This window comes from Manis javanica, chromosome 4 (genome assembly GCF_040802235.1).
Source record: "Manis javanica isolate MJ-LG chromosome 4, MJ_LKY, whole genome shotgun sequence".
NCBI classification, from domain to species: domain Eukaryota; kingdom Metazoa; phylum Chordata; class Mammalia; order Pholidota; family Manidae; genus Manis; species Manis javanica.
Genome location: NC_133159.1, coordinates 11803268 through 11816829, shown reverse-complemented (window position 1 = coordinate 11816829; position 13562 = coordinate 11803268). Strand labels below are relative to the sequence as shown.

The 13562-nt window shown below is 54.3% G+C and overlaps 1 protein-coding gene and 1 long non-coding RNA gene across 7 annotated transcripts in view; one reads left to right on the top strand and one right to left on the bottom strand.

Moving 5' to 3' along the window:
• Positions 1-7114, top strand: part of EPHA2 (EPH receptor A2) — a 26927-nt gene extending 19813 nt beyond the window's left edge. For all 5 annotated transcript variants that reach the window (XM_036999950.2, XM_073233264.1, XM_036999949.2 and 2 more), the window contains 4 exons: positions 113-262; positions 622-815; positions 1418-1573; positions 6169-7114. In XM_036999950.2, the coding sequence (XP_036855845.1) occupies positions 113-262; positions 622-815; positions 1418-1573; positions 6169-6274 (606 nt within the window). In that variant the 3' untranslated portion in view covers positions 6275-7114. The remainder of the gene's footprint in view (positions 1-112; positions 263-621; positions 816-1417; positions 1574-6168) is intronic.
• On the bottom strand, positions 3049-13562 carry LOC140848825 (uncharacterized). Of its 2 annotated transcripts, none has more exons than XR_012130017.1 (3): positions 13426-13562; positions 4905-5052; positions 3049-3178 (listed from the first exon to the last, which is right to left on the bottom strand). It is a non-coding gene; the product is annotated as an uncharacterized lncRNA (long non-coding RNA). The 2 variants fall into 2 exon arrangements; XR_012130016.1 differs by having other exon boundaries at positions 3163-3300.

Sequence of the window (13562 nt, the reverse complement as noted above, 5' to 3'; positions counted from 1 at the left end):
ACACCTCTAGGGAGCCTGGAGAGGGGTTCTGACTGTCATATCTGGCCTGGCTGTGGCATTCCTGGGATTGGCCAGAGTGGGACAGTAATGACTGAGCCTGGGTCCCCTGCAGGGTGGCAAGATCCCCATCCGATGGACAGCTCCGGAGGCCATTTCCTACCGCAAGTTCACCTCAGCCAGCGATGTGTGGAGCTATGGCATTGTCATGTGGGAAGTGATGACATATGGAGAGCGGCCCTACTGGGAGCTGTCGAACCACGAGGTAGGCCCCTTGCCCTGTCCAGCCCTGTCCAGCTCTGCCTAGCCTTGTCCTGACCTGAACTTAAGACACTCATTCCCAAACCCCAGGGGCTAGGCAGAGGAGAGTTTTGGGGACTAATCTTCATCTCATACAGCCATTCATTTGTTTATTCAACATGTTTATTGAAGGCTTCCTATGTGCCAGACCGTGTGCTGGGTTCCAGACTCAGTCCCTGCTTAACAGTCAATAAAAGGACAAGGAAACAAGTAGTCGGGGGCCCCTCTTCCCTCCTCTGCCCACATCCATGTACAGGGGCTCTCCAGGGGGCCTGCATGGGTTTGGGGGCTGTGGAGACACCCCTGCTCATCCTGCCTCCCCAGGTGATGAAAGCCATCAACGAGGGCTTCCGGCTGCCCACGCCCATGGACTGCCCCTCTGCCATCTACCAGCTCATGATGCAGTGCTGGCAGCAGGAACGCACCCGCCGCCCCAAGTTCACAGACATCGTCAGCATCCTCGACAAGCTCATCCGAGCTCCTGACTCCCTCAAGACCTTGGCTGACTTTGACCCCAGGTAAGTTCTGTGCACTTTGTCCACAGTAGCCCCCAGTTTTACCCCTGAGCCACTCCAGTGTGGTGGCCAGCCAGGGGTAGTGGGCCGGGGGCTCGGAAGTTACACATGGGCTTTACTTAGACTGCTCAGGGAATGGCTCAGGTATGGTTAATAGAAGCAAACGACAGGTACGGTAATGTGCCAGGCACTGCGCTCAGCACTTAGCATGTGTTCACTCATTTGAACAATCCGTGAGTTGGGTCCTGTGATTATGCCCCTTTTGTAGATAAGGAAACAGAGCAGTAAAGTATCTACGTACTGGCAAGTGTCCAGGCTGGGAGTATTACCCTAGGAACCTGAATTTCTCTCTTAACATTTTGTTATTTTGTGGTTAGTGGTGGTGGGATTGTCAGTAGGAGTAGAGGGACCAGTAGTAGCTATAAACACTCCGGACATGCCAGGCTCCCTAAACCCTGCCTGATTTGGCTTCCCCGTTGCCCAGTTAAGGAACTGAAGCACGGGGCAGTTGGGTGAATTGCCCGGGTTAGGGAGCAGCAGGCTCGGGGCCCAGGGTGAGCTGGCTGCCGCGGCCCCTCATCTGTGGGTGGTGGTTCCTGTTGCAGAGTGTCCATTCGGTTGCCTAGTACCAGCGGCTCGGAAGGGGTGCCCTTTCGCACAGTGTCTGAGTGGCTCGAGTCCATCAAGATGCAGCAGTACACAGAGCATTTCCTGACGGCTGGCTACACTGCCATCGAGAAAGTGGTGCAGATGACCAACGAGTGAGTCTGGCCCCCCTGTTCTACTCCCACCTACCAAAGCTACCTCCGCTCCGCTCCATCTTCCCAGCACGCTCTTCTTTTCTCTTTCTTTCTCTTCTGGGGAGAGAGGTTTTGCAGGAAGGGCAGAACCGGGCCAGCAGCCAGCACCTCTGGGTGCTCACTCTTGGCCCCCTTCTCTTCCTGCATCTCTTCTCCAGAGTGGGAAAAGAATAGTGATTGTGACGATAACAGTAGCATTTATGGAGGCCTGACTCTGTGCCAGCTCTGTGCTCAAGCACTTTGAATCAGCCCTCGTGATAGCTTGGCAGGTGGGTCCTGTCAGTACTCCCGCAGGACAGGAGCAGAGAAGTGCCGTGACTTGCCCAGGGTCCCATGGCCACTAGCGGCAGAGGAGGATTCAAGCCCTGGTTAGTCAGGGTCTAGAGCTCAGGGACCACGGAGGTCATTAGTGGGGAACTGAGGTTCAGAGAGGTTACATGGCCACTTCAGTTCACAGTTTGTAGCCTATGGAAAAAGAAAGGCTCCCCTTCATCACTATCCCCTTTTAACAAGTGGGGAAACTGAGTCTGGGAGGTTACACAGCCAGTTACAGGTAGCATTCCTATCCAAGATGCCAAGAGGAAATGGGCAGAGTCCTTGAACTTCCTGCTGATGCCCAGGAAATGGGCCCCCGAGCCAACCCCTCTTGGGCTCCTCCCCCCACATGGTTGACTCTCCGCCCTGTGGTCCAGCCTGGCAAGAAGCGGCAGCCCCCCCCTTGCCCCAGCCTTGGGTCAGGCTGCCCTCTGGGAGCTCCCCTCTCCTCCCCAGCTCCAGCATCAGGGACCTTTCCCGGCAAGGCCTTGGCATGGAAACCTCTTCCCACCCCGGGAAGGGGAAGACATCATCCTCTTAGCCTTTTGTGCCTCTAAAAATAGTGTGTGATCCCAATAGCCCAGCTTGCACAGGGTCCAAGGTCATGACAAGAATGGGTGCTGGGACTGGGAGGAGGTGGGAATCACATGGGGGCTAACTGAGCCTCCCGTGGTCCTGGGTCACAGAAGTTTTGGGATTTGGGCCTTTGTGGGAACATTCTCCAGGGACTCTGAAAACTGCTCAGCTGTGCTTTTGACCCGCAGGTCAAGGTCTCTGAGACCATCTATGGCCCATCCCAGGGGACAGCCAGAGAAGAGAGTCATGCAGGGACAGGCTGACCAGAGGGAGGCATGGAGCAGTAGAGAAGAGATGGGTCCCAGGATATCTTTTGTTGTCAACCAGCTACAGGGTCCCAAGCTTGGGCTCTGCAGTCACACCTGTGTTCAGGTCCCACATTTCCCACTCCTAGCAGGTGACCTTGGTCAAATTAGGTTCTGTCTTTGAGTCTTTTCATTTCCCCATTTTGGGGGGCTGCATGGATCCAGTACCAATGACACGCCTGATCTACACAAGGGGCTTAGTCCATGTCACTCTCCTCTTTTCCCCCACTTCCTTGCTTTCTGCTGGTAACCGTGAGCAAATGCCAGTGTTCCTGTGCCCCCTCCTCTTCCCTGGGAGCCTGGCACAGCCCCCTTTGCTCCTCTCCAGGGGCTCCCATTACAGCACAGCTTCTCTTCTGGGTGAGCGGAGCTGAGGGCGAGAAGTACTTACAGGAAACACATGTTCTTGGAAGCTTCCCGAAATAGCCCGGGGTGCTCCTCGCCAATTCCTTTCCCACGAACAGAGACGGGGCTGCCTTGGGTCGATGGAGGCTGTGTGTGTGCATGTGCAGCATGTTTGGAAAAGGCCTGGATAAAGGCAGGAAGTCATTCCACGCTCCCTCCTCCCACCAGCCCATTGGTGCTCAGAGCTGGGGCCTGCATGACTCACCACCACCTCCTCCTTTATTTCAAATAAATGAAATGAATGGGGATCTCAAAGCACTTTTTCACCTTTAAGGCCATGTCTACACATGCTATGGATCCCAGTGGGAGGCTTTGAGCTGGTCTCAGAATTCGGCCCTTTCCGATGGGGTCAGGATTTAGGCTTCAGTGTACTACCCCACCATGGTCCCCCCGCCCAGGCTCCCCTTCTTCCTTGGCCCCCTCCCAAGGGGCTGGCTGTTCTTTCTCCTGTGGTCCCAGAGCGGCCACCTTTTCGTAGCTTGAGCATTCATGTTATTTTGGAGTCACTTGAATTTCCAGCTAGACTCATGGTTCTAAATGTCTTTTGAGGTGCTAATGAAAGCTGTAGATGTTGCACCCTAGCAAAATGCCCAGCCCAAAAAAGGCCCAGTTTGGTGTCCAAGGCTACCACATTCAGCATCTTGTGAGGGCACGTTGGGGACACAGGCTGACTGATGTGTCTTGTGGTCCCGGCACAGGCTTGGCCGATGGAACTTGGCCAAGAGAATGAATGATCACAGTGTGAGACTCCGGGAGCTCTCATTGCCTGCTCCCAGCACACAGTAGGTGCTCACTGGAGAGGTGTGGCCTTTGAATTTCCCTGGGCTGGGGCTGTCCCTGCAAGCACTCAGGAAAAAGGCGGCCTCAGTCATGTGCCTCCCTGCCCCTCTGATTGGAGTTGATGGGAGTGACTGTCCTGGAGGAAACAGTGGCAGAGGCAGGAACAACACGGTGATCGGCGGTAGGCCGCAGGCACCGGGTGGTCTGTGACCCTCACCTGTGTGTGTCTGTGGTCAGGAAATGAGGCAGGGAGTGGAGCCGGGGGCGCTTTGTGTTAAAAAAAAGAATGGGGCTGTGGACAGATCTACCCTAATCTAATCAAAACTGCCCATTTTACATGTAAAGAAACTGAGGTCCAAAGACAAGACAGGACCTGCCTGAAGCTTTGATGGAGGGCAGGACTAGAAGGGGTCTCCTGCCTCCCTGCCCAGGGCTTTTGCCTCCTGCATGGGCCTCCTGTCAGATCAACTACGCTGGTCCAGAAGAGGGGCCCAAGGCAGCCTGGGCAGTGGCTCAGTGTCCACTAGGACGTTCATTCACTCACACAGCTGACACTCCTTGAGGACTTGTGTACCAGGCCTGTCCTGCTTCTTGGGAGAGGGCAGGTGGCAGGGGATGAGCCCAGGGGACTAGGTCTCAACTATTGCCCTCCTATAGCTCACATAACCCGCAGGTTCTTGAGCCACACATTAGCGTCCTTGGGACCTGATACAATGCAGACTCTTGCCCCACCTTCAGAACTTCAAGGTCAGTGGGTCTGGAGTTAGGCCCAGGGTCCTGCTTTTTCAGAAAGTATCTCCTTCTCTGCTTTCCGAATGCTTATCTGGGAGCCACATTTTGAAACCTACAGGTGTGGGGCAAAGTGCTTCTTTTTCAACACCCCCAACTGATATTTTAGAAATGGCACTTACGGTAGGTTAGGAAGTTCTCCTAGATGTCTGACTTGCAGGCTTCCTGCTGCAGTGGGAACAGCCAGCCACCTCCTAGAGGTTCCTGAGCCACCTTCCATACCTAGGTCTGCCCTTCTCTGCTTAGTACTTCTCCTAGGGTTCCCAGAGCCTGTGGGAAAGTCGTGTTTCCAGAATTGCAAATAGGAGCTTGCACCATATAATTAGCTCCATTTACAGCCAAGAGATGGCCCATAAAAATCTGGGTGTTTTCTTGGGTTTGGGCTGGTGGGTGAGGATGGTGGAGGAGAAAACTCCCAGAATGAGCAATAAATGTCCTGCTCCAGGGCTCCTGGAAGCATAGTTTTACAAGGGGATGGAGGGGTATGGAAGGGGGCATGGGGAAGGGCTGTGGGCTTCTGAGCACGTCTTCTGGTACCAGTGCCACCATCCCCCTCTGCCACCAATTTCTGGGGTCTCCCACCCACCAAGTAGACACTATTATCCCATTTTACAGGGGGAAATTGAGGTTTCTAAAGGAAAAACACCTGCCTCAAGGTGACCCAGTCACTGGATCTGGTGACCTACAGGCCCCTCCCATTAGAGACCAGCAGGACTTCAAACACTTGAGGGTCCCTCAGCAAGGATTTCTGAGTCCTTCCCAGTTATGAGCAGTGAGAACTTGGAAGGAGTGCTGCAAAATAAGTGGGCAGCTGGGAAGAGACCTCGGGCAGAGAGCTTTGAGCAACATCCTTAGAGGGTCCCTGGCCTCCATGCAACTGGCAATGGCATCAGTGCTGCCTGGGGTGGTGGCCTTAGCTGGGGACATTAGCCTCCCTCCCACACATCTCCCCTGAGCTGGTGAAATAGGTTCTTCTACCGTTCATGTAGGGGATGGGGGACATCTGTTCACAGCTGCTTTGATTCCCAGCTGTTCTACCTCCCAGCTGCGTGGCTTTGGGCAAGCCACTTCACCTCTCTGAGCCTCAGTTTTCTAATCTGCAAAAGGGGGGGGGTGAAAAGAGCACCTACTAAAAAGAAAATCGTGCAGATTTGACTTTTTTAGAAAGGCTCCTTACAGAATCCTGCCTTCTGTCATGTACCCAAGTTCGTCAATGTTAGCAAGCTTTCACGATGTGGATCCTCTTGTCAGGCCTCTGCCTCACGAGCTCACGCCCCCCCAGGGCCCATGGCCCCCTCCCCACTCCCTCTTCTCCCCACCTCTGTCTCCCTCCCACGCTGCCTAGTCCTCCCAGCCAGCCCCTAACTCTCTCCCTCCTGCCCACAGTGATATCAAGAAGATTGGGGTGCGGTTGCCTGGCCACCAGAAGCGCATCGCTTACAGCCTGCTGGGACTCAAGGACCAGGTGAACACAGTGGGGATCCCCATCTGAGCCCAGACAGGCCTCGAGCCCGCTCAGCCAGGAATACTTGAAGACAGAGTGGCTGCCCTATCAACTCTACACTGTGCCACCAGAGACCTTATTTATTTCCAGTTGTTCTGTACTGATGCCACCCTGAGACCTCTGGTGGGGAGGGGCTGTTTTGGATGACACCTTGGCCTGAACTGAGGAGATGCTCAGGGACCCTGGGTTGGGGACGTCTTTGCCCATGAAGGCAAGCACTTAGCAGGCACTGCCATGTTCCCAGCATCCCCTGGGGCAGGCGCCCCGCCAAGGCCTTGGATACATGCGGGACATTTCCAGACTGACCTCCCCTTTGCTGTCTCAAGAGGTGGAGGAGGTTAGCCTGTGGCCACAGGAACAGGGTACCTCCAGCCTCACCTGCTCACAAGAAGAGGGCAGACAGAAAACTCAGCTGGGTGAGACCAAAGCTGCTCCCGTCCTTCTAGTGCCTTCCTCAGCCCCCCAGGCCCTGTCCTCAGCCCCAACAGGCTAAACTCTTGCTTTCCCGGGGCCCTCGCAGGTTGCTTGGTTATGTTGAGGTTTTTTAAAGATATATTTTGTACTTTGTGGAGAGAATGTGTGTATGGCAGGGGGCCTGGCCAGGGCAGGGGACAGACGACAGCCTGTGTCAGACATTCCCAGGCTGGGGACCTGTCCATCCGGTCCTTTGTCCCTTTAGACAATATTCATTACTCTGTCAGTGTTAAATGATTTTGTTTTTCTTAGGTATTTTTTTTGAACCTTAATTTATTATTATTTTTTTTATATTTATTGTTAGGAAATGACTTATTTCTGCTCTGGAATAAAGTTGCAGATGGTTCAAACTGATCTTGGTTTTGAGCCTTTGGAGGAGCTGTGGGGTGGGAGAGGCCTCCTGTGTCAGAAGTGGGGGTGAAGGGCTCACTCCCACCCTTAATGTTTAAACAGCTTCTTGCGTAAGGCGTACACGTAGTGCATAACCCTGGGAGTCGGGGGAGGTGGGAGGTGGGCAGGGGGCCAGGAAGCAGGTCCTGCCAAGCCTGGCCCTCATGCCAACAAGCCTCTGTCACCTTTGATCTCAAGACTTCTGAAGGGCTGGGAAGTGGGAGAACCTGAGAGCAGCCATCAGCCTCCCTCCTACACACCTCCACCAAGCTCTTGAAATAGGTTCTTCTACCATTCGTGTAGGGCTCTGAGGTTTACAGAAGCTTTTCACAAGTTTTGGCTTGTTGCAGCCTCAGCACTCTTCAGTTTTGTGGGCAGGCCCATTTTACAAAAGAGAAAACTGAGTCTGGGCCTGGGAACAGTGTTTACTCAAGGCCGCAGAGCAAGCAAGAGGCAGAGACCAGAGTTGAAAGCAGGGCCGGGAGTCCCAGTTAGATGCTTTTCTAACAAATAGAGAGACTGAGGCTCAGAGATGTGCAGGAGCTTTCCCTAAGTCACACAGCAGGAAAGAGCAGAGGCCTTGAGGGTAGCCAGAGTCCAGATTTCAAACTCCAAGCCTCCACTATATTGGGTTGCTATCCTGCATGCCAGGGGGCATTTACAGTGGGCCTCAGGAAGGAGTTGCACACAGGTGACCAGAGGCATGACCAGGTGAGTAGAGATGAACTGGGGCACAGGAGGAAGGCTTCCTGGAAGAGGTGACCCCAGAACTGAGACCAGGAGGCTTTATAGAAACAAGTAGGACTTAACCAGTGAAGCAGTGGGAGACGGTTATACAGACAGAGCAAATTGTGGAGGTGTAAAACCATGTGGTTGTGCAAGGAGGAACCACAAGCAATTTGGTGTTATTAGGGCGTGGCGTGTGGCGAAGAGTTCTCCACGGCCTTGTAAGGCAGGTTCAGGGGTAGGGAGTTTACACTGAGGACAATGGGGAGCCACTGATGATTTTAAGCAGGGTGAGGCATGATTACTATGCCCCAAATAGAAGTCACTAGCAGAGGCAGGCACAGAACTTGGGCCTCCTAACTCCTAGCTTGGAGCTGTGGGGAAACAGAGAGGGCATTCTGGCAAAGTTGGGAGAGTGCTCAGCTTGCCTTGGGGTCTCGAGGCTGGCCTGCTCTGCCCTGATGCTGCAGGATGGCTGCTTCCCTGGGGAGCAAGGCCTGGGTCCTGACCCACTGGGTATCAGGGAGTCATGCCGTGTTGGGTGGGGCTGGGGTTGGGAGAGATAAGGGAGCACAGGGACCCGCTCAAAGGCCTTCTTCCCATTAGTGCTGGGCCACCTGGGCCTGCTGGCATTGTGGCTGAGTCAGGCCTTCCTGGGACCTGACCCTTGCCTGGCCTGCCCCAAGTGGCCACCATGGCTCTGTTATTATAGGTACTGCCACCACCACTGACAGGGCTATTCGTTCAGCAAGGAACAAGCCTGCAATCCTGCAGCAATCTGGACTGCTAGGGTACTGAGGCCAGACCCGAGTCCCTCTCCCAAAGCAACTCAGCTACCCAATGGCCCCTCCGTGAGCAGTAGTAGACACAGGAAGTGGATCAGCATAGGAGGAAGTGACCTCATAGGTTCTCTCCCTTGAAATCCTGATGGACATAAGACCCTCTAAGTGTGCCTGAGATTGCAGTCCTGTGGGTTGCAGACTGGGGTCTGTTCTCAAAGGCTGTTGGGAAAAAAGCTGTCTGGAGCACTTAATTTTTTTACAAATTAAAACAAGCCCAGCTCTGCCCCCTAGAGGGCCTAGAAGCAGTGACACCCTAGTAGCAATAAGCACACCCAGCCTCCAGATCTTGGTTCCTAAACACCACTCTATAATGAAAGAAACTGGGGCTCCTTAGAGAAATGACTGATTCCAGGGCTGAGGTGGGAAAAGTACAAGATGAGCCTGGAGCATCTGGTGGTGCCAGACAGTAAGGAAATGCTCAAAAAAGAAACAGACATAGGAGCCATCCTGAAAGAGGCTCCTCTAGATCACGGTCCAGACCCAGACCAGGTTGAGCCACAGAACAAATAACACAGAATTGAATAATAACCCAAAGTATCAAATAAATATCCATGAGTCCATACTGACACAGATAATGATTGAAAAAATAAAGATCCCAAATATTCATTATTTCTCCCTCTCTAGAAGGGGGAGCTTCACTCCCCACCACTCTGAGTGTGGACTGGACCAATGATACCCTTCCAAAGAAAAGTATAGAAAGGGTAAAAAAAAAGCAAAAAACATTTTACAGTGGAGAGACCTGGTAAACACTTTTGTAACCAAGTTAACATTATCACTAAAAATACAAACAAAGCCAGAGCAGCAAGAATATGTTGCTTGAATTTAAGATCAGACATCAGCAAACACACAGGATTTACTGGGTGCCAGCCACTGCGTGAAGTGCTTTGCCCATGTTTACTTATTTAATCCTTCCAACAATCCTTCTAGGTGGGTACCATTGTTATCCCGTTTTACAGGTTTGAACACTGAGGCACAGGGGAGTTAAGTAACTTGCTGGAGCCACTTGGCTCATATATGGCAGGGGCAGGAGTCAAGCCCAGGCTGTTTCGGTTTAACTGAACCCCTGGTAAGATGGTTTTCCATTTGCCACCCTCAGCTGCCAAGATAGGACATTCTCCCCTCTCTGCCATGATGGCACTGCTCTAGATGTGGTGTGAAACTGAGACCACATAATCTGCTCAAACTTGCCAAATGCCACAGTGCCCCAGGCCCCAGTCCCCAGAGGAGAGGATGCAGACGGGTTTGCTGCTTTGCTCTCCCATCACTGGACCTCTCCTGCTTTGCTCCAGGTGGGGCATGGGGGCCACAGAGATAAATAGGGCCCCTCATTGTCCTCACAGAGCCTCAGTTGGGTGGGGGGCAACAGTGGCAGCACAGAGGGACCCAGGCTAGGAAGGGGAGGAACTGGGTGTGACAGGAGCCAGAGTGGGGTCACCGGAAAGGTTCAGGCAGACTTCCTGGGGGAGGAGTTGCCATCCAAGCCAAGGCCAAGGTCAAGTGGGAGTCCATCAGGGGAGGAACAGAGGAGTGTCCCCAGGAGAGTCTCCTCCTGCCCTCCATGCTCCAGAACTCTGTGGCTAGGCCTAAGTCTCCCCCAGGTGACCAGGACAAGCCCTATTCTGGCTCCAGCGCCACCCTAGCCCCTGGCCGCTATGCCACGAGCAGCCCTATGACACCAGGCTTGCTCTTTCCCCAAGCAGAACCTTCTCTCTGACCTCAGTCACCTCAGCTGGCAGTCGGCCTGCAGCCCACTACCCTCCCTGGGCTTTGAGCTTCAGGGCCCCTGGCAGTCTTTTGATGCACCCAACAGAGCCCTGAGGGAGGTGAAGGCAGCAATTATGAGGGTGCTGGGTGGGGAGGGGCCCTCTTTCTCTACTGTTCCCAGTCTGGGTGGCAAGTTAAAACAGTGTCACCAGGCACCAGCTCTGGATTTCCTAATTAATTAGCAAATCCTGGAGGAATGGGCGTGTTCTCTGTCCCTCTTCCTGGTCCCTCCCACTCCCCACCAGCTGTAGCCCAGAGCCCAAGACAGGGGCTGGTACACAGCAGATGCTGCTAGGACAGTGGTTGAATGAATGTGTGTGTGGGGGTGCTGGGGTTCCCAGCTCTGGCCTTCTAACCTGTACCCATGCTCCACATTAGGCTGCGATCACCCTTTTCCCAGAACGGTGTCGGGTACCCAATAGGCCCTTGAGAAAGATTTCCCAATAAACAAATGAATGAGGTGGAGAGAGTCCCAGCTTTGGGGACCTTAGGTCCCAGTGAAGCCCTGTGGAGCCAGACTATTCAAGATCCCATATAATTATTCAATAATATCAATATTTGGGGTGTGTGCTGCCCAGATGGCCCCAGCTCCCACAGGCTGGCCAGGGCCAGGCAGGCAGCAAAAAAAAGGAATCAAGCATTTATGAACACCTACTATGTGCCAGTCAGTTATCCAAGCTCAAGACCCACATTGTCTCATTAAAGGATCACGATGACACCGCAAGGCATGGATTTATCCCCACTTTACAGATGGGGACACTGAAGCTCAGCGTGGTCATGCTATCAGACCAAAATCCCACAGCTAGGAGGCGATGAGGGCTATCTTGTCCCACTGCCTGTGACTGAGTGACATTTGAGGGCTTGGGGGGTTCTTGGGAATCAGGGCAGCCGGAAGACCCTTAAACTGAGAGAAGAAGACAGGTACTCCATTGGACACCTCCTGCTGACTTTGCTGAGGGACCCTGGGCACGACCCTTGGCAGCTCCGGGTCCCTGTTTGTCCATGTGTAACATGGAGGGCTTAGGGTAGTCCACCCTGGCTGGGCTGAGGGGTTCCTGCCCCCACCGCAGGCTCGCCTGCTCCTAACTCCTGCCCTCTCACCAGGCAGCCCCAGGCAGCAGGCCCCACTCCAGCCCCACGGGGTCTGGCTCTCCAAGCCAGACCTTGTCAGCCAGTCCCTGTCGGCAGAACCAGACCGGGTTTCTGGGAAGCTGCGGCCGCATCCCACCGTGCCAGGGACGGGGCCCCTCTCCCCCTCTGGGCCCGGGCCCCATTTCAGCAGCCTCATCACATTCCCCAGCAGCCTCAGCAGCCCGGACGGATGCATGCATGTTTCCACACTGGTCTGGCAGAGCCAGGCAGCTGTGTGACCAGGTCTCCTGCTGGGTAGAGGGGGTCGTTCCCCGAGGACAAGGCCTCAGGCACCAGTGAGACCAGTCCCACCACCTGGGCACAGTTACAGTTCCAAGGCCCTGGGGCACGTCCACTATGCCCACTTCCCCTGAGCTGTGCCCCCTCCCACTGCCTTCTTGTTCTATCCAGCCTCCCCGAACCTGGCCACCCTGTCCATCTGAGCGCCCCCCTGACCCCGCCAACCCCACACACATCCCGTCCCTTATTTCTGCCTGTGGGTCCACCTCAGAAGACCTCAGAACCACCCCTGCTCCCAGCTAATTGGGGAACATCAGCCCCACCTCTCCCGTGCCCCTGTTCAAGTCTGGATCAGTGGGACAGGAATGACACTCGGAAGTGTGTCTTCTGTCCCTGTCTGGCCCCTCTGAGCAGTCTGTTCCTTTCTTCCTACACTTTCTTTAAGAACTCAATGAACTGGAGCTATGATTATCTCCCCATGGGTGGGGGGACTGTTCCCCATTTACCCAGGACCCAGGTTAGGTTTATTGTCCTATATAATTATTAACAGCATTCACTTTCGCTCTGTGTCCCTATGGGGGCCACGCTACCAGGAGGCATAGAGAAAGGGAGGGCTGGCCTGAAGTTTCTCAGCCAGCAGGTAGTAGAGTCAGGATCTGAACCCAGCACCTTGCCTCACAGCCCTGCTCTGTGCTGATGGGTTTTGGAGTGAATAGGCCTAGGCATTCTCCAGGACCTACTGTGTGCCACCCACTGCCTGGTGCTCTTTCCCATAACCTCGGCATGCACATCACCTTCTTTTTGCCCTTCAGCTTGGGCACCACAGCCTCAGAGAGGGTCCCCCATCTTCCTTCTTAAAGGGACTCCCCAGCCCTCACCGTATTTTCTTTGTGTACTTTTGCCTCTTTGCAGCTACGGGCTCAGCTGATGTGACAACCCTCTGTCACTGACCACCAGCTCCTGCCCGGGAGGCAGGGACAGGCCTGCTTCATGGCTTCTGAGTCCCGAGACAACCAGGGCGTACCATCACTTATTCGATGAAAAAAATCGATGAATCGTGCCTGGTGCCCGGAGAGGGGGAGTGGGAGAACCCAGGTGGTGCCCTCACAGACTTCCTATCTGCCCGTGGAAACATCGAGAATACTCAAAAGATAAATGCTGTGGCTTGATTAGCATGGGGACCCCCAAAGAGCCACTTGCCCAGTCGGGGGCAGGTCAAGGAAGGCTTCCCGGAGGGGGTGGTGTCTGAGCTGACTTGAAGGGTAAGGCTGTAGGGGAAGAATGAAGGGCATTCAGCTCGGAGGCTGAAGGGAGGCCAGTGTGGCTGCAGCTCTGAGGGCAGGGTGCAGGCAGTAGGGAAGGTCAAGGCTGCAGGGGTGGTCAGGGGTCTGAAGCCAGGGGGCCCTGTGGTCCTGCTAGGGATGATATTTTTCGTCCTGAGTGTGGACGCCAGTTCAATGGTTCTTAACTGGAAGGGGAAGGAGAGATGGGCAAGAAATGCACAACTTCCGTTTTTTTCAAAATCGTGCTGTCCTCTTGCAGGAAAAAAAAAGCACCTAAGTGTTAACTTACCCAAAACAAATGTTGGTTATTTGCCTGCCGTTTGAGGGGCCAGAGCTATTGCCTGGCTGGCTCTTCAGACCTGCTTCCGGGACTGAGCCACCGCCTGCAGGTGTCCCAGCCCCGCCCCCTCCCACCTCAGCCCCTGC